This window comes from Mugil cephalus, chromosome 10, assembly GCF_022458985.1.
Source record: "Mugil cephalus isolate CIBA_MC_2020 chromosome 10, CIBA_Mcephalus_1.1, whole genome shotgun sequence".
NCBI lineage: Eukaryota > Metazoa > Chordata > Actinopteri > Mugiliformes > Mugilidae > Mugil > Mugil cephalus.
The window spans coordinates 27,191,432-27,212,570 of NC_061779.1; the positions used below are offsets into that span (position 1 = coordinate 27,191,432).

General features: G+C 38.8%; 1 protein-coding gene across 3 annotated transcripts in view; it reads left to right on the forward strand.

Annotated features, from left to right (window-relative positions):
• Positions 1-21,139, forward strand: part of LOC125015031 (integrin alpha-11-like) — a 39,902-nt gene that overhangs the window by 9,124 nt on the left and 9,639 nt on the right. For 2 of the 3 annotated variants that reach the window (XM_047596668.1, XM_047596669.1), the window contains exons 3-18: positions 1,874-1,983; positions 2,769-2,860; positions 3,456-3,570; positions 3,678-3,805; positions 4,180-4,328; positions 6,193-6,337; positions 6,443-6,608; positions 8,279-8,349; positions 11,958-12,102; positions 15,086-15,234; positions 15,473-15,616; positions 15,874-16,083; positions 17,459-17,589; positions 18,173-18,333; positions 20,776-20,915; positions 21,024-21,134. In XM_047596668.1, the coding sequence (XP_047452624.1) occupies positions 1,874-1,983; positions 2,769-2,860; positions 3,456-3,570; positions 3,678-3,805; positions 4,180-4,328; positions 6,193-6,337; positions 6,443-6,608; positions 8,279-8,349; positions 11,958-12,102; positions 15,086-15,234; positions 15,473-15,616; positions 15,874-16,083; positions 17,459-17,589; positions 18,173-18,333; positions 20,776-20,915; positions 21,024-21,134 (2,167 nt within the window). Of the gene's footprint in view, positions 1-1,873; positions 1,984-2,768; positions 2,861-3,455; positions 3,578-3,677; positions 3,806-4,179; positions 4,329-6,192; positions 6,338-6,442; positions 6,609-8,278; positions 8,350-11,957; positions 12,103-15,085; positions 15,235-15,472; positions 15,617-15,873; positions 16,084-17,458; positions 17,590-18,172; positions 18,334-20,775; positions 20,916-21,023; positions 21,135-21,139 lie in introns of those variants that run through there. The other variant, XM_047596670.1, reaches the window with a different exon arrangement.

A 21,139-nucleotide genomic window follows, 5' to 3' on the forward strand; every position in this document is an offset into this window, starting at 1 on the left:
TTATTTAGTAGTTTAATCTATATCTTGATTGGATGAATGACCAAGATTATTGGCATTTGACCCACTGCCCTTGTGGAATGCGAAATATCTCTTTTGGTGGTTTTGCCTTTGACAGAAAGCAAACACAGACAGCAGCAGTGAGAGTGTATGGACTTGTCACGAAGGTTTCCAAGCCAAGAGTCAAGCCATGTACAGTCTACTCTGTCCTAGCGTATATCTTACACCCCACTGCTGCTAGAATGTCTTAGAAGCATCATGTCACAGTCTGCATCTTGAGTTAGGTCTTCCGGAGGTCTTGGGGCTGGCTAAGACACCCCAAAATTTAGCAGTGGATGACTGGAAAAGGTTTTGAAGTTACCAAAAGCTAAATTACAGCACCTGCTCAGGAAATGACCAGCATGATGGAAGGATGTCAAGGGCTCAGAGGCGGGTTGTCTGTCGCCTGTGTGCTGCTGCAGGCTGCAGGATGTGAACCGGGTCTGTCTGCTATTGGGGATGTGGTCTTTCAACCCTGCTTTTCACTCGTTTGATGTGGATAGTGGACATATTAGCAGATTGAGGGTTAGCATCCCTCTGGTTTATGACTCAGGCCTTTTCCCAGAACCATGACATGTGGTGGTGTTTACTCTGGTTAACAACTTGCTTTCTGCGTGATACTGTAGCAGCTGGATCTGCATTTAATATGATCGCCACTGACTGCTTCAGCAGCTGTTGCCACAGATTCCTTACAGATATTTTAAATGTTTAGTAAAAGGGAGAACTATTAGCTAGTGATTAAAGAAGCAGCTTTGGGACTATAGGGCCACAGGGTTGTTTCTGTTATCTATGTCCATGGGTGAGGTTAAGGAGCCTGAGCAAGTAATGACTCCCTGCTCATTGCCCACAGCTGTGTACCTATATACACAACAAATAAAGCAGATTGCTGATTGGAATCTTCATCAACTCAGATATGTGTTGGCTTGACCTCCCTGTAATGATTTGTGTCCAAATTTGTCAGATTTGTGTATGTATGGCATCTGATTACACAGCGCAGTGTCATACAATTTCTTTCTATTTTTCCTGCGCAGTACGATCCACAGGCATGCAATGATTTTTCAAACAGATTCAAGTCGGCCATATATGTGTTAATTTCTGCTCCCTTATCACTCTGAAAAGCAAAAGTGCGTTCTGAATTTTATTCTTTATTCTCTTTTTTTAAGCTTTTTTGAATTTTTGAGAATTCTATTTGTACTCTATTTTATTTTGAAACGTTAGTTGTTCTTCTCTCCATCTTCCCTCTTTTGTGATCGCTCTCACCTGTCCTGCCATGTCTTTTGTCTTTGTGCTCCTCCCCTCCTTAGGTGTACCCGTTTATTGTTATTCCATCAGTTCTTGTGTATTTAGCTGCATCTTTCCCCTCTGTCAAATTGTCTGTTGGGTTACATGCACTTGTTGTACCCATACTCCTACCTTGTGACTGTGTCTTGTTTTTTTTTCCTTGCTACACTTCAAAATATTTTTACCCATTCTGCATTTCATTCTTTTTATCCATACGTCGCATCAAAGACACATGTCCATTACACTGTCATGTAGAAAATATCCAAATCTGAAACTGATAGTCTCAGCACCAGGATGGGGTTCTTAATGTGCTATCGCACCTGTATTTTGTCTGCCAGAATTGAACCATGTTGTGTTTGAGCCCTTGGTTTGGATCATGGAAGGTATATTTCTCAGATTATTACAGATGATATTGCCCACTCATCCCAGAGACATCCAAACAGTAAGGGGAATGATTCATTTTGGTTCTCCTCTGGCCCAGAGCAAACAAACAATACTTGTGAGAATTAGTGTGGGTCAAGGACCAACTCAGTGGTGTGTGTGTCTCTGACTCCAGGTTGTTGGTTGGAGCTCCCTTTGAATCCACAGGAAAGCAGCAAACTGGCGATGTGTACAGATGTCCCCTGGATACTAGAAAATCTGTAAACTGCAACCGACTCCACTTGGGTGAGCAACAAAGCACCTTTATTACACATTCATCAAAATCTCAACAGGTGTTCTTTACTGAGGTTGAAGAAAACTCTATAAACACAGAGATCAAAGCAAAAGCAGACACATCAAGAGATTAATGGCAAGGTTTTAAGAAAATCTACTATTAAGTTTCAGATTTGTGGTTGCAGATATAATTTTCTGAATTCCACAGTTTGGTTTCTCTTAATGCTGACATGTCACTACAGTGTGTACTGGGTTTTGTCCAGCTACTGAAAATAAGTGGAACATGCAAAATCTTGTCACTTTGTGGTACTTGAATTTGGAGAACAGAAATCAAGAGATTAGATCTCACAACAACCATGCATACAACTGGATAAAAGAATGGGAATTTAAAAGGTTTGTCTTGCTTTGTAGCAAATACTGGTATTGCATTAAATACATTTGCACATTGTATGCCTCAAGGCTCTCTTTTGCGTGTTTTATTAAGTAAAGAGACAAGTTCAGATTCTGCAATGGGATTTCATCATGTGCTGTTATGATATTTTGATCGCTGTAAATGTGTTTTACATGAATACTGGGCTATGTTTAAGTAACATATGCTTTAAAATTTACCACTGTCTTCGAAACATTTCAAGGATTTTTTTATTTGTGAGATAATGGGAACTGTATATGACATAAGGACAAACAAACACTTAAAATGAAGACAAAATAATTTGTATAAATTATGAAAAAGATAGTAATAAACAATCATTTTACACATCGAATAATGAATGAAAAGTATCTGTTTTGACTATGATCAGGGAATCTTTCCCTTCCCAACGTGTCTGAGAGGAAAGACAAGATGAGGCTGGGAATGACGCTAACCTCCAACCCTAAAGACAGCAGCTTTGTGGTGAGTCACAGACTTTACAACCATATGAACTGTTTTTAATTTACAATTACTGAAAAACTGTGGAACACAGACACCAACTGCTCATAAAGTAAACAAAAATTGTTTACTTAAAGATTTTCCTGGATGGCCCCACCCTGGGGCAGAATCCCTGTGCATCTGTAAGGAGATAGTAATTGCTCTGAAGTCTGGTTAGAGTGGGACTGAATACAAAGGTTGGAACAAGTTGATTTAGGCATACACAAGCAAACTGGAGACAAAGAACCAAATGAGGATGGGGAAAAAAAAGTCAAGCGACACACAGAGTATTGTTTTGCAATAGGTAAGGCGCTACCAAGATTTGGTCTTGTCCGGTCAGTCTATTTTTTCCTCTACTTACTCCATAAGACCCATGGTGTGTGATATAGTCCTGGGAGATCATACCCAAGCAGTGTCGGACCTTTGTTGATTTGGTGGTGCTTAAAAATTATAATAATAGTTGCATAATGACACTTTAAACAAAACCTGGAAAGAATGACTATATGTGTTTTCATGCAGTGTTCCATATCATTAGCCCTCTTTTTAATCCATGTGTCCCCGTCTGTTAATGTGTCCTCAGACATGTGGTCCACTCTGGTCTCATGAATGTGGAAGCTCCTTATACAGCACAGGCATCTGCTCCAGAGTCAACAGAAACTTCAGACTCTCCCAAATTGTTGCACCAGCCCTGCAGAGTAATCAGTACACATCCATCCATACATCATATATCCATACTGTACATACATACATCTGGCCATTCATCCATCCATTTTGTATCTAACTTGTTTCTCAAATCTGGTAGGGTGCGAGACCTTCATGGACATTGTGATAGTTCTGGATGGTTCTAACTCCATTTACCCCTGGTATGAGGTTCAGGACTTCATCATAAACGTCTTACACAAGTTCTACATTGGCCCAGGTCAGACACAGGTTAGTTAACTAAAGTATGATCAAATCAATATCAATAGATGTTCCTTCCATAATATCTATTGAATGTAGTTAATCTTAATTTTTCATCACGCAGGTAAACATTTCTTGCACTGATTTCCTGTACAAGGATTTGCCAAGCACATTTGACTTGAGATGATATAGTGGATTTATTTTTATGTTACGCTATTTTTCAGCACGCTTCTAAGAGAGAAACCCTGTAATAAGTGAAGGCAGCAGTTGTGTGAATTGAATATTGTCTTTCAACTGTGAAACACGTCAATGGCATCCTTATTAAGCATTATCTGATAAATTATGAGTTGTACAATGATACCACCAGCATTTTATATTTAGACTAAGCTGTGTTTTGGTTGCAGGTGGGTGTGGTTCAGTACGGCTCCACAGTGGTCCATGAGTTTGGTTTAGGTGAGTACCAGACAGTAGAAGATGTGGTGGAGGCTGCCAGGAACATCCACCAACGGGGTGGAGAGGAGACGAGAACAGCACTGGGCATCAATGTGGCACGGTATGACATGAAATGATGAATGATAAAAATTCATGGGAAATTGCTGTGCACTATTTTACAGTACAATACTGAGTAGTTAAAGTTGGGCATACTATTTCTCATGGTGGTGCTTGTTATGTTGGTTCCCAGCATGATTCAGATCAGTCTCATAAATCAGTCTCCTATTCCTAACTATCAATTTGGAATTTCGAAGAACAAAATGAATAATTAAAACCAATATGACCGTATCAGTAGTCAGCAAAGGCAGAATCATTTTGGAGATCTAAATAGTAGGCTACAGGTGGATTTATTTGTTCCCACAAACTTAAAGCTCAGAATGATGGGTGGGAGGTTGGTGCTGCACTCCCTGAAGTCCAGAATGAGTTCTTTGGCTTGGTTGGTGTGACGGATGAGTTTATTTGCGAAGCACCACAGTGTCATTTTCTGAACCTTGTCTCAGTAGACAGTCTTATCCCAGCCTGATGAGTCTAACCACTGTCGTGTTGTCCAAAATTTTCATGAGTTTGAACTGGAGGTACGGATGTGTAAAGAGTCATGTGGGTAAAGAGAATACAATAATAGGGAACCTGTGCTGAGAGTGAGGGTGGAAGATGTGAGGGAGCCGAGCTTGACAGACTAAAGGTAGTATGTGAGGAAATCCGTAATCCAAAAGCAGAGGTGAGGGATGAGGCCAAGGTGGACCTGTTTCTGTATCAGAATGTCTGTATAATAGTATTGAAGCATCTGGTCCTAAGTTTGCCTGGGTTCCAGATGCTCTTGCATCATGGGTGCCAATTTGCATGATACAAATGTGGGAAAATACTGCAAAGTCTCTCTCACTCATTGAAAACACATACAGTTCTTTATTCAGACACACGCAAAACTCAGATTATGACTCTGTGTTCGTAAGTATTTGTGTCCCTCAGAATTTTGCATAAAACATCAGCAAGACAACTCAAACAAACAAATGGACACATTGTACTTGTTTGTTTGTTTATTCAGGAACATGAGACAATAATACATATATGTGAGTATGTATACCGATGTTTTCAGTGACTGGTGAAAACCCCTTGTGCAGCAATAACCTCAATCAAACATTTCCAGTAACTTCTGATCACTTGTCTCGGAGGAATTTTAGCCTATTACTCAGTATAAACCTGTTTCAGTTCTGAGATGTTGGTGAGTTTCCTCACATGAACTACGACATTCCATGGCATTCTTTTTTAGAAAGATTTGCGTGCTTGGAGTCTTTGTCTTCCTGCATGACTCAGTTCCATTTAGGATTCAGTTCACAAACAGATGTCCTGATATTTCCGTCTAGAGTTTGTTCAGAACTCATTGGTCCATCAGTGATGACAAGTCATCCTGACCCAGTTGCAGGAAACTGGCTCAAACAAGGACATAGTGATAGTGATTTCATGAATATTAATATTAGTCAATGTGAGAGAGGCATTTAGCTCCTTATAAGGTGCCTCGGGTCCCTTTATGACCTCTCAAACTGTTATTAAAATAGTTTTACTCAATAAATAATTAAAATATACCTTTAACTACATACAGTATAATGACCTATAAAATACACCTTTAAAGTCTCTATTTTACAGTAAAAACAATAGAAGTGTAACAAAAAAACAACTACTACTATACCAACATACTATAAAAATCTAAAATATAACAGGCAATATGGAACTACTGCATGTTTGTTTTTTAGTTGTTTTTTTTTTACAGTAAAAACTTACTGCCAATTAATTATTTGATGAATAGTTATATGATAAATGGGTAACATCAGGGAAAACTATTAATGGATTTCAGGAATATGTTTATATGGAAGTATGCAAGCAGTAGTTAGAGTTAAATCTGTTGAACATCATCTGATTTTGCCGACCAGGTCAGAAGCCTTCCAGCGTGGTGGCCGGCCAGGAGCCCAGAAGGTGATGATTGTGATTACAGACGGTGAATCTCATGACAGTCCTCAGCTGGTACAGGCAGTCACCGACAGCGAGAAAGAAAACATCACCATGTATGCCATTGCTGTGAGTTCACCCATCCTTACCTTTTAACCCCAAAATACCTTTCCTGACCCATTCAGATTTGGTTAAAATGGGACTAAAATCCAGTTCCCTCTGCATCTTCTCCAGGTTCTGGGTTACTACAACCGTCGAGGAATCAACCCTGAAGCCTTTCTCAAGGAAATCAAGTTTATTGCCAGTGATCCTGATGAGAAGCACCTCTTTAAAGTGACAGATGAATCAGCACTGAAGGACATTGTAGATGCTCTGGGAGAAAGGATTTTTTCTCTAGAAGGTCAGCATTCAACATGTTAACACATAGTTGTAACTACTGTCTGAAATAAACTAGACATGAGTTCTTATTGTGTTTTTATTGCTTAAGTTAAGAGACTTTGACAGTAAGTCTCAGAACAATATCTGTTTGGCACATTAGCCTACTATCTTATTAATTCTAAAAAAATTCTAAAGAAACTGTAAAACTACAGTTAATACTTGAAACAAAACAATATTGCTTAATCTGTCCACAATCAATTTTAGCAAAATTATTAAAGTTATTAAGATGATTCAGTAGTACAATCTGCTTTAATACACTGAGATTTCTTAACTGACAGAATTCATAGTGTCTACCTCTGGCTTTCAAATCTGTTGAACTATATATAGGTTGTACCAATCTGCACAATCATGACAACAAAATGATTTCCTCCAAAAAATATCTTCCCATTTCTTAAGGTTTTCGTGTGTGATGTGACGCGAACTGTGACATGAGTAGCTGAGAGTGTACTAAGCAATTAGCATCCTCTGATCTATGTCAAAGAGTCCATGTGAAGAGCAGCTAGCAGTTTGTATTTCTTGTTACATTTATCAGCAGATGTCATATTTACTAGAAAAGACATAAAACAAAACAAACAACAACAACAACAAAAAAAAGCAGATTTACCTCAGTTCCATAGTGTGATGATTTTATGCTTCATAGTATTTGCAACCCTCATAACTTTCTGCATAATAATTCTTCAAAATATCAGTGGACTGCCACACAACTGCTGAAAGTAGACAAAAGTCAAAAGTTTTCCTAAAGCAGATGATTTTGTAATTCTTTATTCAGGAAAATGAAGCCAATATTACATATATGAGAGGTGCAAAAGTAAGGGCACTAAGTTAGGTCATTTCAAATTACAGTTCACATGCTTCCAATCGATGTAATGAGACTCATTTAGTGCCCTGCATTGAATGAGGGCTTAATAATGTTAATATTTATAAATCCACCATCAGGGGAACACTGAACAACCATGGTGTACATGACAGAGTGGCAAAGACAGTGCTCTCCAAAACATTTTTGGCCATCTGAAGTTTCAGATCAGGCACCACGTTGACAAGCCTGAAGACAAGTGGGAAACAGTTTAAATGAGAAGCTCATGTCTGTAGATGAAACAATATTGAAGTGCATCAGAATCTCATCCTGTCTGTGAAACAAGGTGGTGGTAATGTCCTTTTTTTGCATCTGTTTTACTGCATGTGGGCCAGGATGACTTCCAATCATGGTTCAGTATATTCTGAATTACACCAGAGAATTCTAAAAGAAAATGTCAGGACATGTGTCCATGTCTTGAATCTGAAGAGAAACTATCATACAGTCAAATGAATGGTTAAAGAAGAACAAAATGAATGTTTTGGAATGGCCAACTCAAAGCCCTGATCTTAATCCAACAACAATCCATGTTGTGGAAGGACCTGAAGCAAGTAGTTTCTGTGAAGAAATGCACTAACATCTCAGACTTGAATTGGCTCTGTAATGAAGAATGGGCTATAATTCTTTACGAATAGGTAGATGTGTCACTGTAAAGCGCATATAAGTAGAACGCATACAAGTCCTGATACCAATGACTATTTCCCATTCACTGAACTGTGACAAGACATGTGAGTGGTAGAAAGATCAAGGGTCCTTGTGAAACGCTGTCTTTTTTGCAGGAACCAGCAGTCAGGGTCAAGGGTTCAACCTGCAGATGGCTCAGGCTGGTTTCTCCTCTCATTTAGTCAAGGTAAGTGCCTCACATTCACAAAAACATTGTTGCACAATGCTTTATTTGCAGTTTACACTCCTGCAGTCTGAAGTGTGTTGGTATTGGTGCCACTCGCCTGTGTTACTAATTACAAGAATTTCAACTTACAAAAGTTACAGTACAAAAAGTTGGTGCGTTGCATATGAAATGCCACTCAGATTCTGCCCTACTTGTACGGTTTAAGTGCTGTTCTGTAGCTCTGACCAGGTCCCTTTCTGGAAGAGAACTCTCTCTTCTTCTAGGACATTATGCCAGTTTGTGTCTGGGCCATCATTTTACATGCAAGTATAGTTGTGATCTCATCTAAGTAGTTGTGAATCTTTCATTGCTCTTAAATCAGGAGCAGTGCAGAACAACTACTTGGAAATAGCTCACAAGTGAATGTTGGTCGTGTTGCAGTGTGTAGTTTGAAGCATTTCAATCCCTATTACATAACTTTTTGGTTGTGTGGCAAAAGAAACAGATATATATGTGTGAATGAGAACAGTTTCAGTTTTAAATTGGGTATGTTTAAATATAGTATCTTTGAGCACAGAGAGCAGTAGAGGAGCAAACAGAATGGGGTGCAACTGCAATGAATCACAGAAGGCGACCCGCCCCAGTCCTTGCTTTAACTCAGGTCCTCTGCCAGGAGCCTGGGAGCCTGAGGGTCCTGTGCAGTATCTTAGCTGTTTCTAGTAGGGCCCTCTTCTGGACGGAGATCTCAGGCGTTTTTGGAATCTGCTGGAGCCACTCTTCCAATTTCAGTTTCACAGCCCCAAGTGACAGATTGGCTGAGGGCCATGACTATCATTGTGACACTGCAACCCTGGTGGCTCATTTAAAGGCACAGTTTCTCAATATACGAGTATCTGAATATGCATTACAAAAAGAAACAAACAAAGAAAAACATATGAGCTGAAAAATGTCTTGATCTATAATACGGTTTTTGTCATGTTGTTAACGGCTAGAAATTTTTTTAAACATTAATGCAAATACTTAAGATCAAAACAAAACCAGAGCACCAGAGCTTTCTTGCTGTGACTCCAGTGTCAACAGAAACTTAAACACAACCTAGTGGAATCATCCTCAGGTACGTGGGGGGCTCGGATTCTGACAAGTGTCTGAAGCTGCTTCTAGAAATATTGTTGTTTCTCCATGGAAAAACATTCTTCACCGAATTCCAGCACGAGTGGTGGAAACTGTCTATGTGTTACACAGAGCAGATGTTTTTTTTCTGAATGTGAGGCTGCCAGCAAATCACTCATAAGAGCACATTCAGATGGACACACATGCACACACACACACACACACACACACACCATCGCAATTCTGAATCATTCAAATATATATGCCAAAATACAGAACAAAGTGTCTTTTCTCCCCTTGCAAGAACCGTGAAGCAAAGATATACATTTATTATTTTTAGAAGTACATTCAATACAGCAGTGACTCTTCTAACATGCACAAACACAATTAATACCTTCATACGAAACTTTATCACTCAGAAGGAGTCTGTGGGGCTGTCAGGATTTCCCTGAGTTGTCTCTGATGTACAGTCATTCCTCTTATACAGTTCTGGTTTGAACAACAATGGTCAATGTTTTATTTTACTATTAAAAATAACTACTACATTTTCACAATAAATTGTATTTGCCATTGTTGCTATATTGTTGTATTTCAATTTTGCCCACAACACTGGTGATTACACTTTGTATTATGACTCTGGCTGGGTCAATAGACCTAGCTATCTAACTGTGGAAAAGATCACCCAGCAACACTCTTCTGAAAGGTAGACACGAGCAGTGATTTGACATTTGACAGTTAAGATCAGTCAGTCCATGTGTAGCTTAGATCTGCTATTGCAAAAGACCGGCTCATTGTGGTCTTCAACTCAGTGACCTTTACAGTGGATGGTTCAGCAATATGATAACTTTCACAACTTGATGTTATGGTGCCAGAGTTTATCTGAGTGTGTGACTGGCTGCTCACACATGCGGTGAGACAGTTCAACTGAGTTTAAAGTTGTGTTCCAAAGCTGCCAGCAGTTTTTCATTACCAACACGTGAACTCAGCCAATTAGCTCAATCGCTGATATTCCAACAGAGCTATGTATGATCTGAACTGTAGCCACATGGCTTGTGGCAGCTTGCTAGTTTTACCATCAGTTGCTTGACATTAGATGGGGAAACACGCCTAAACTAATGTAATGACAGGGGAACACATTTTGAAACACAGGCTATACGATGAGATTGTACCTATTTCTGTTAGCGGGATGAGACCAGACTAAAATGTTATTTGAATTGATAAAATGTTATTTATTGGACATGTAAAATTTACAGAATCCATTGTAGTTTTTAGCTTTAGCTCATTAACATCACAGAAAATATGGTTGTTGGCAAGTAGTTTTTGTCATCATCTTCATTAACAAAATAAGCAGATACAAACTAATATTTAGAAACGTAAACTGACAAGATAATATCTTTCACTTATTCCTTCCTTAAAAAAGCACTAATGGTAACACACCTAGACGCATGGTTTTTTGGTAGATTTCACAGTAGGTTCCTTCTGAATTTATTTCGCTTATCACCAAATCATTTGCAGCAGCTTTTCATTTTTGCTGGTCTCTATTACTAACTCACAAACACGTTTAAACACAAGACAGTTTTAAATTGTAAATAAATGTTAATTATTTTGATATAAAATGATAATCACTGCACAGAAAAACAAAATCAGCCTCAGAGATACATTTGCATAAATTGTCACTTTTTTATTTTGCAAACATGCAATGACATGTTCTGAGTACCAAAAAGAGAAAAGGATTGTTTTACTGGAAACTTCCACCATGTAAATCTGGACCCTACTCAAACTCAGTGGGTTTCCTGCAATATGTCGCAAATAGTATATTAAATAATTGCTCAAAAGTAAACCCAAAGCAAGTAAAGCTCCCCCTGATGTCTGGCTGCAGAATTGGTTATAAGCTCCACCATGTTAGTAGATGTGACGTAGGCCAATCTAAAACACCAAAATACATTTTTTTCAAGGACAGTTTTTTTTTGTCATTTTAGATAGTTAATACAATGCTGATGCCTGTTAATTTCATTGTTAATTTCATTTCAATTGTCAGTTTTCCTGTTAAGTTTCGTTTTATTTAATGACTACCAGATGCCATGCCAACCACTCTGTGAAGTGGTCCCCTAGAACTGTGAGAGTTGAAAAATTAACTAAATAACTATAGTGTATAATCCAACATTTCGTTGTTATTGGTGGATATAGTGCAGAGTGCAATATTAATCAGAATCAAAAACATAGGTGAGTCCAGTGGAACTGTGAACATGTCATCGATAATTCTCACCTGGCTCCACTCTCTGAGATGACCCTCCCCAAAAGCCCCACCACTGTCTCCATCCACCCATCAGTCATACCTAAACCTTTACTGCACTGAACTACAGTACAGACAGACGCAAAGACATCGTGACGTCACTGCTGGTTGTGGGCACAGAAATGGACCAGCAAAATTATTAGTAGTCAAAGGTCTAACCCTAACCCTAACATGTGCGTTGCTTGAAGTATATTGCCCTTAATCTAAATGCGTGCTTATGTTTTAGGATGGTGTTCTGCTTGGAGCAGTGGGTGCCTATGACTGGAATGGTGCAGTGCTGAAAGAAACTAAACATGGGAAAATTGTCGCACCAAAATCCTCCTACCAGAATGAGTTTCCACAGGCGCTGAAGAACCATGCAGCCTATCTGGGTAATGACAACAATAATGTGTAATGTAATAGTACAGAGTCTGTGTTTAATCTCTTCATATTTTTGCATCTTGGGTATTTTCATTTTAATATGTAGAAAACTTGGGAGACTATCTGTATATGTTGTATGTTTCTAGTTTTCAGAACACTGTTTTCAGTTAACACTGTCGTTTATAGACTGCAGTCCATCTTATACAATCCTCACAATCTAATAGAATCTAATAGTGATTATTTACTTATTCAGTTTGAGAAGAAAATATATCAAAACAAAAACAATTACCCCTTGGAAGGTTGAAAGTGAAAGTTGAACTGCAGTGCCACAGTAAGTTTACCTGATTGGTCTCTAAGATAGACTGTGTGTTAGACACACAGACTGCCAAATAACTGACACGCAACTACTTCAAAAAGAAATGACTGCGTGCGCGATTCCCACACTGCAAGAAATACTTGGTTTGAGCGGATAGAGACTAAAATTAAGTGAAACAATCTGCCAGTGCAGTAAGATAATCACACTTGGTAAGATTTCTTAAAATAAGAAAAAATAAGTACATATTAGGCAAGTGAGAAATATCTTAAAATAAATGGTGAAACACTCATTCCAAGTACTGTATGCAAGTCAAATAATCTCAAAACTAGGTTTTCAATTCTTATTTCACTTTTTGCTTCTTACTCAAATTGAGTGAAAAAAAATAAATCCAGAACAACTTAACAAGATGATTCTTCTTAATTCAAGAGTTATGATTAGCTTTTATCTTAATCAATACATTTAAAATCATACACAGAGAATATTGTTAACATTTTAACTTACTGTAAGTAATTAAACAAACAAATATTTTATTTTCTCTGCAAAAGAAAGAACATGCCTTTTTAGCTCTGAAATACAGGAGTAAACAGTTCTTACAATACAGTGCAGTTAGTCAGTTACACTGAGACGTCACAGCATGAAGTGTATGACAGTAGCACCAGTCATGTTTTGGTTCACAGTGTGTATGTATCTGAGCTCTCCTCGCTTTTCGTCGCAAGAAGTTCTCTGGGTCTGGGAAAAATTTCCGCAGGTCTTCATGAGACAGAGTGCTGATCATTTCTTCACTTGTGTTTGCAGCTGTGACATAATGTAAGACACACATTAAGATGAATTAGTGCGACAGAACAAACTGTATGAAACAACTGACTAGCACAGACTGGTTAGTGCATTAACAATAAAGAAATTACATACCTCAATGGACTATGCATCACCACATCAGAGTGGTGAATTAAACATTGTAATCAGTTGTAATTCTCTTAATTCTGAAGCGATTTTAATTCAAATATACATTCATCCATTCAGTTTTATTTATATAGCGCCAATAACAATACAAATCGTCTCAAGACGCTTCACAAAAACCAGTCTGCAAAACAAAACAGCTCCCTTTTAACAGGAAGAAACCCTGGCTAGCCGGGTAGAAACAGAGAAGATAGAGAGGGAAGAAGAGCAGTAGAAACAAGATAAACAAACTTCTGTCATAGATACATACATCAAGCGGAAGGAAACACGTAGGATCTATTAATATAACACATAGCTGATGATCTTATGTGACTGTGAGTATAACAGAAATCATGGGCAGGTTGGTGAATTGTTTATCTAGGTAGGAGTGGACAACTGGAGGAGGCCGTGATGACTGGGACAGATGTAGTTTAGAACTCCACAGGTCAGATATTCAGCACTCCAGACCAGAGACCCTCACAAGAAGATGGAGGGGGAGGGGAGGGGAGAGAGTGAGACACAGTGGTTGGTAAATTATAAGAGACAGAAAATAAAATGATAAGATATTAGAGGACAGGTGCCAGAGAAGAAAGAGGAGAGGACATGTCCTCAGTGCATCGTCCCCCTGCAGCCTAGGCCTATAGCAGCATAACTAAGGGATGGTTAAGTCCAGCCCTAACTATAAGCTTTGTGAAAAAGGAAAGTCTTAAGCCTGACCTTAAACGTAGAGACTGTGTCTGCCTCCCGAACCCAAACTGGGAATACAGAGTGTATATAGCATATATCATGCTCAATTTATTTACAATAAAATCAATTTCATTAAAAATCAATTCAGAGTTATGACGTAAAAATAAAACAATAACTACGTTAAAAATGTATATTTACCTCTTAAAGTTGCGTGGCGTCATCAAGTTCGTCCACGCTGTTAGCGGTTTTAGCTAGCAAGTTAGCTCAGGTAGCGTTAGCTCGTGCTCGGCTGCAACAGTGTACACAACAAATACACGTTGAACATGGATGACACTTAAAACGTATGTGACTAAAAAACACGAGATATTCGATACAACTTAACCTGCAATGAAATACGAATTCAAAACGTCTCGGACGAGGTAGCTTTATTACGTACCTGTAACGTTCCTTCCAGTGAGTCGCACTGTTCTTCTTAGTAGCGAACACCGCTATTACACATGTCCAACTTTCAACCGACACGATACTTCTTAAAAAAAATCAGGTGACTGTATTATGCTCTCTTAGATTCTGAATAAAACACGTTGTTTTTCAGAGATGGAAATAGCCATGGAGTGTGCCATCTCTCATTTTCGTTTAATCTTTAATGAGGGCTGCGCAGTTATGACAGAAATTAATTTTATGTAACTGTAACATTAAAAAATCCTGGATTTGTGTATCATTGTATTTTATTCCATTTTGTTGGAGTTTTATTTTGATTGAAGGAATACGTCAACATTCTGGGAATCCCTAGTCACCATGAAGCAAACAGCAGAGATTCCAGAAAGTAACTATCTGATGAGTTTTTGGCAAAATCCGTTGAAACTTAAGACTTTCCTGTAAACAAGATGGTTTATCTTTTGAAAATATTGCAAATTTGGTACACTGCTGAAATGGTACTTGTTGTTGTGTTATATTAAGTGTAATGAGATATTTTAACTAGAAATGAGACAAATATACTTGGTAAGATTTTGATATTTTGCAGTGCACAAATGAATTTCAGTGTTTTCTTGTTTCAGGCTACTCAGTGGGCTCCCTCATTACATCGCGCGGCTTTCAGCTCTATGTGGCTGGAGCTCCAAGGTTCAACCACACTGGCAAGGTCATAGTTTTCACCCTGAAGAACACTGGAAACCTGACCATTCTGCAATCACTGCTGGGAGAGCAGGTGTTTCACACATACACACACACTGTCAAAGATTTACACTGAGTTTGCTTTATAGTTTAGTAGCAGATTTCATTTACATTTTCATTTAGAATGTTTTACAATGGTGCTTTGAAATGTTTGTTAGATATTTGTTCCTGAAAGAGACTGAACTATATTCAATTTTCCAAAAAGTAGTGCAAGGTAAAATTTGTATTACTATTTCTGTTTCAGTTCTCATATAGTTGTTATTGTTTTCTAGATCGGATCATATTTTGGCAGTGAGTTGTTATCAATGGACGTAGACAGTGATGGACAGACAGACCTTCTTCTAGTCGCAGCACCCATGTACTACAGTCAAGGCTGGGAGAAAGGGAAGGTTTACATCTACTCTGTTACACCACAGGTACGCACATCTACTGTTGTAAGGCAAGATCCTCACTTTGCTCGCCTTAGTGCTCAGGGTACCCACAGTCTAAATTCTTCAAACTGACAGTATATGTAACAAGACTTCGTGAAAGATACACATGGTATTTATCAGTTATTTCGGGAAACAGTCTTTCAACATATCAAGTCGACATAATTGCCCTACACTGGAGTGAAATTACTTGAGTCAAGAATTATGGCTACATTGAACTAAATAAATTATATATTTTTTTCTAGACATCATTCACCCTGCAGGGAGTGCTGGAATTGTCAGACCACTCTGAGAACTCTCGGTTTGGTTCAGCACTGGCCCAGATATCTGACATGAACGGAGACGGGTTCAGGGAGCTTGTGGTAGGAGCACCACTGGAGGACAATCACCAGGGAGCAATCTATGTCTTTCATGGCAAAAAAATGGACAAAACCCCCCAACTCCAGTTAAAACAAGTAAGTCAAACAGATGGAATGAAAGCAGAAACATATAACACAAATAATCACTGAGAACAACATTGAGAATTAAGATGGAGGTGCTCAAACCTGGCATTAGAATGCACCTCCACCTTCTTTCAATGAACCACTTGTGATCGGATCTTTGTTCTGTGCTCTATATGCTATTTTATTCACCTACATCATTTAGGACACAGTAGACTATTGTGCAAATAGTTGCTGTCTTTAAACAATGGATTGCTATTATCACCACAGTTTCAGAAGCATAACAGTATGGAGAGCATTGCATGGTGATAAGATACAAAAAGTTGGTTGCTAGGAATGTGTTGAAGCCCTTGATTAGCAGTGAAGTCTCTCTTGCTCATCCAATTCACACCTACTATTATTAGGCTTGCACTAATTTATGTACAGTCCCATTGTTAATATTTTAGAAACCTCCACAAAGCTGAGATTACAACTTAAACCCCTGAATCCAGTTATCCGGTATTGAGGAAACATGGTAATTTAACTCCACCTTGCTAATTTGCATTCATCATTATTAACACATAACAAATTAGTTCTCCCTAGACGTGACTGATTTCTCAGATTTTAATATTATAGTCTCTGTTAGGGCTTCATTTGGATAAGAGGGAAAGAAAGGGCTTTCATTCAGCCACTGTGGTTGCATAGCTGTCAATGACTGTCACAGTGGTATGTTGTCCTTGTTCTTCTAAACGTATCATATCCAATCAGTGTCAAGTTATGTTCCAAGGAGTACTGCTGCAAATTGCCCAGATCAGTTTGCTAGTGATCTAGATATTCCTGTAACGCAGGTGCTTTGGTTTTCCTTTTTATGGAGAAGGAATGAATCAGGAATATTTCTGATTTCACTGGAGAATCAATCATTTTGATACTTTGTGAGAGAGTAACAATCAACATTTCTGAATCTGTAATCCATTTGAATGGTCCTTTGCATTTCTTGTATATTAAGCACAACGGCTCACTTGCAAATGTTCAGTCCATTCACAAACTCATTGCTTTTATTATGGATGTGAGTACTGAATCAAATAATTGCCAGGAGTTCATTTTTTGCCTTTTCATCTGCTTTACATGCAATGGTGCTGAACTAATAAATGATAGCAAGCTAGTGGTTACTGAGGGTGTTGCTACCTGAGTTAAACATCAAAAACCAGTTGTTCAATGCAATGAGACAATGTCTAGTTAGACTACTTTTTTCCCAATTTGCACATTAAATTGGTCACCTTAGACGTCATAGCAACAGTTTCCTTCTCTGGGAGGTTTTGCAGTAGCTGCTGTTGTGTTACAAGATGTAACACAGGGACAGAGTGTTTATTAACTCAGAGATTCTTGGTTTACTTCCACTTTGCTTCTCCAGCGTCTGTCTGCTGCTGGTTTTTCTCCACATCTGCAGTATTTCGGTCAAAGTCTTCATGGAGTTTTGGACGTCAATGCAGATGGCCTTGTTGATCTTGCTGTAGGAGCACTGGGAGCTGCAGTCATTGTCTGGTTAGACTATTACATGCACATGACACAAGCATACCTGTTCACCATAAGTGGGTCTGATGGTCCACCACATTGATCCTGTTGATTCAAGTACTGACATTCATGAATCCCTCCAACACAGGAGACATTCTGGCCTTGTCTGTATTGCTTCTGCAAGCTTTACAACCACTATTGGGTTAATGACCATAACAGGGCCATATTTCAGTATGGTATATAATCAAATACCTGTCAAACTATTGTCATTCTTGTCATCTTATCTGAACTTAGGCTGTAGTGCTAATAGATGAAAAGGTTAGTATATTGTACCTGTTAAACATTAACATGCTAATGTCATCATGTTAACATCATGTACTCACAAAGCTTTTAGCTTGGGGCTATACTCACCTGTCCCTTAGTAGGACATTGCATTGACTTCATTATTTGATTGAAGACTTAACTTACCCAAAACCAGTAACCTCAGCTTTATCCAAACATACACTCCGAAATATAATGCTTTATGATAAGTGGAAGCCCCACAGTTTAGGCAGTACTAGTGAACACATACATAAACACAAGGCAATGGTAACAACTTGCCCCATTTCTACAGGTCTCGTGGTGTGGTACGGATTCAGGCTAAATTGACTTTTGAACCTGAGAAGGTCAACATTTTCAATAAGGACTGTCAACGAGGCAGGAAGGAGGTCACCTGTATGTCTGTCACTGTCTGCCTGAGTCTGGAATCCAGGACAAAAACCAAGACAGACGTCGGTAGGTGGAAAGCGTACAAACATGTCCTTGATTTTGGATTTGGGCTAGATGTACAACGGAAGAAATAGTCACAAAGAATCATCCAGTCAAATCTTGGGAAATGTGTGATGTGATCAACACAATCATCTGGCCAGTTCTGCACACACAGAGGTATACATTATATATTCACACAGAAAACCAAAAACTGCAATGGAAGTCATTTTAATAACTACAAATATGACTACCAGGTGACACAATACTTATATTAAGCATGACAAAATAACTTTTATTAATTTTTTTTTTTATTGCAATATGCACTTAACTTACTTTGAACATTAAGGGCTCTTGTACCCCAGGGTTTTATAAGCTCTTTTGACAGAACTTGTATTTGTCCAGCTCTATGCAACTCACTTCTAGGCTCCCAGATTCTCACTGTGTAGAGTTATTTGAAAGGTTGGTGTTAAGGTGACTCTTGTGGCCTTCACTACCTCAACGTCTGATATTACACCACTACCTCTGATGACTATGTACAACTGGCAGCCCTTAGCTGAAAATGGCCAGCAGGCACATTAGTCCATGGCAGCTCTCCTCCTATAGATGTAGGATCATGCCTTTGAAAGGACTTGAGTGGCTCAGTATAAACCCTGGTGGTCTGTTTCCAAAGTGGACTAAAACAAAAATAACTGGTCAGAGCTCAATAGATGAAATGGACACCACTAACTTAACTCTTTACAACCACAGAAATTCTTCAGTACTCGTTGATGACCCCTTCAGAACATGTAATTTATTTGCAAAATAAAAAATAAGTTAAAACTTTTAAATGTAATATCTGATATAATATCTGATTGCTCCACTCTGACTTATCTGGGCTTGTTTAACATTTTTTCTCCTTCAGTACTGATTTTTAATTATACTGTATAGTGATGATAATTCCTGAATCTCTGGCAATGGTGCTGTAAATGAATGGGGCAGCGATCGTAAACCTATCAATTCAGTCCTTACAATTCTATTGTATCAGGTGGTATGGCTGAGATCTCAATTCCAGAAGCCATTCTTTTTCTTGTCCAACCTTGACTAGAATTACCACTCTGGACCATACTGTGCATATTGTGTCTTTAATAGTTGCTGAACACACGAGCAGAGTTAGGCAACTTTAATTCAAACTTAATAACCCCTGTGGCACAAACATTTTGTCCCTTTGAGTAAAGCAACCTCCAGCTGTTCAGTAGCAGGCAGCTTCCATTGTAATGGAGTATACAAGAATGTTTAACCTGGTCTGTGTAAATGGTTTTTTCCTTGTCATAGAGATTTCCCACACTGCTTTGTAAATCTGCACCGTTGTCGTGTCTCTATGTAATTGCCTACAGATGTTTGGGTCAGCTGCATGGAAAAAATGCTACATGCGAACACTAGCCAGCTGTCGTTAAACTGTGTCACTGCATCTCTCTGCATCCCTTCATACCTTCATACCTTTCAGTCTCTTTTCACTTCAACAGCTCCACATCTCTCCTGATCATCTGGACTGGATTATCCTCACATGCACACACACATAGACACACAGGGGCCTGTGTGCTACATAGTATCAGATGAACATAATTTAATAGAAAGAGGATAAGAGACGTTTTTGACAAAATTTGGCCATTTTTGTTATAAGACTTTGGCTCAGATTTCCCCTCGAGTTCAGTTTTGAAGGTGTACGTGGCGTTTCAAACCTGAACTGTGCTGGACTGAAAGCAGCCTTCCCCAGCTCTCTAAGTACTCATAAATCAAAACCTAACTTCAGTTGTTAAACAGATGTGACTGTGCTCTGTGTTTGCACTGTAAGCAACAACAACCAATAAGAAGCAAGAAATGCATGACTTCATTAATGAATAAAAAAGATGTTATTAGCCCATTAAACAGGGTTTACCTTTGCAGTATAAAGGAGGGTTAGTACTGGTCGGTACTTTGTGTGTTTCTTAGATGCACATCTTACTCTGATAACTCACTGATAATTGATGCCTGTCAGTTAGAGAAAGATTTTAGTACTTTCCCTGACTTCAGAAATCTTTCACGTATCCTAATCAGTGAACTCCTGGTCCAAATTTCCACATTAATCTAAATGCTTCATCTTTGCTGATGAATGTGTATCAAGCTGCAAAGAGTGTTCAAAACTCTGACTGGAAATGCCAATAGTTCAGTTCATGGAAACACACAAGCACACTCGCTCATGGAAACACTGATTCATTTATTATTTTACCCTTAAAACTTTTGTAATATTTGGAAACATAACTAGTGCAATTTGCAATAATGGGAACACAGTGAGATATTACGGTCTTTTATGTGCTTTGATAGACCTGTATATTTTTCTTTTTCTTTATCATTTCAAAGTCTCATAGTGCTGCATATATGCTGGCTAAAGCTCAACAGTTTTGCCTCTTTTAAGACCTTGTTCTCCTCCTTGTCATCCTCTTCATTCCTCAGCTGTTTGGTACAATTTGGTATTGGATGAGAGGCGTTTTCCTCCCCGAGCAGTCCTGGATGAATCGGACCGACATCAGCCCAGAAATCTTTTTTTGCAGACTGGAAGCCAGAAATGCCAACACCTCGGCTTCTCCGTCCAGGTCACAGTGACCCCCACGACACCCAAGCCAACAATCATACAGTAATAAATGAGTAAAATATGTCCCTTTGTGTGTTCCTAATCACAAAAACTTTCCTCACACAAGTAGGAGACAACAGATTACGGACGTCCCATTGGGGTTGTCCTGGAGACAGGATTGCAGAGCCTAGATGACGGGCCAGTGTTAGACCCAGACTGGCCAAGCGTATCCAGAGCTGAGGTGAG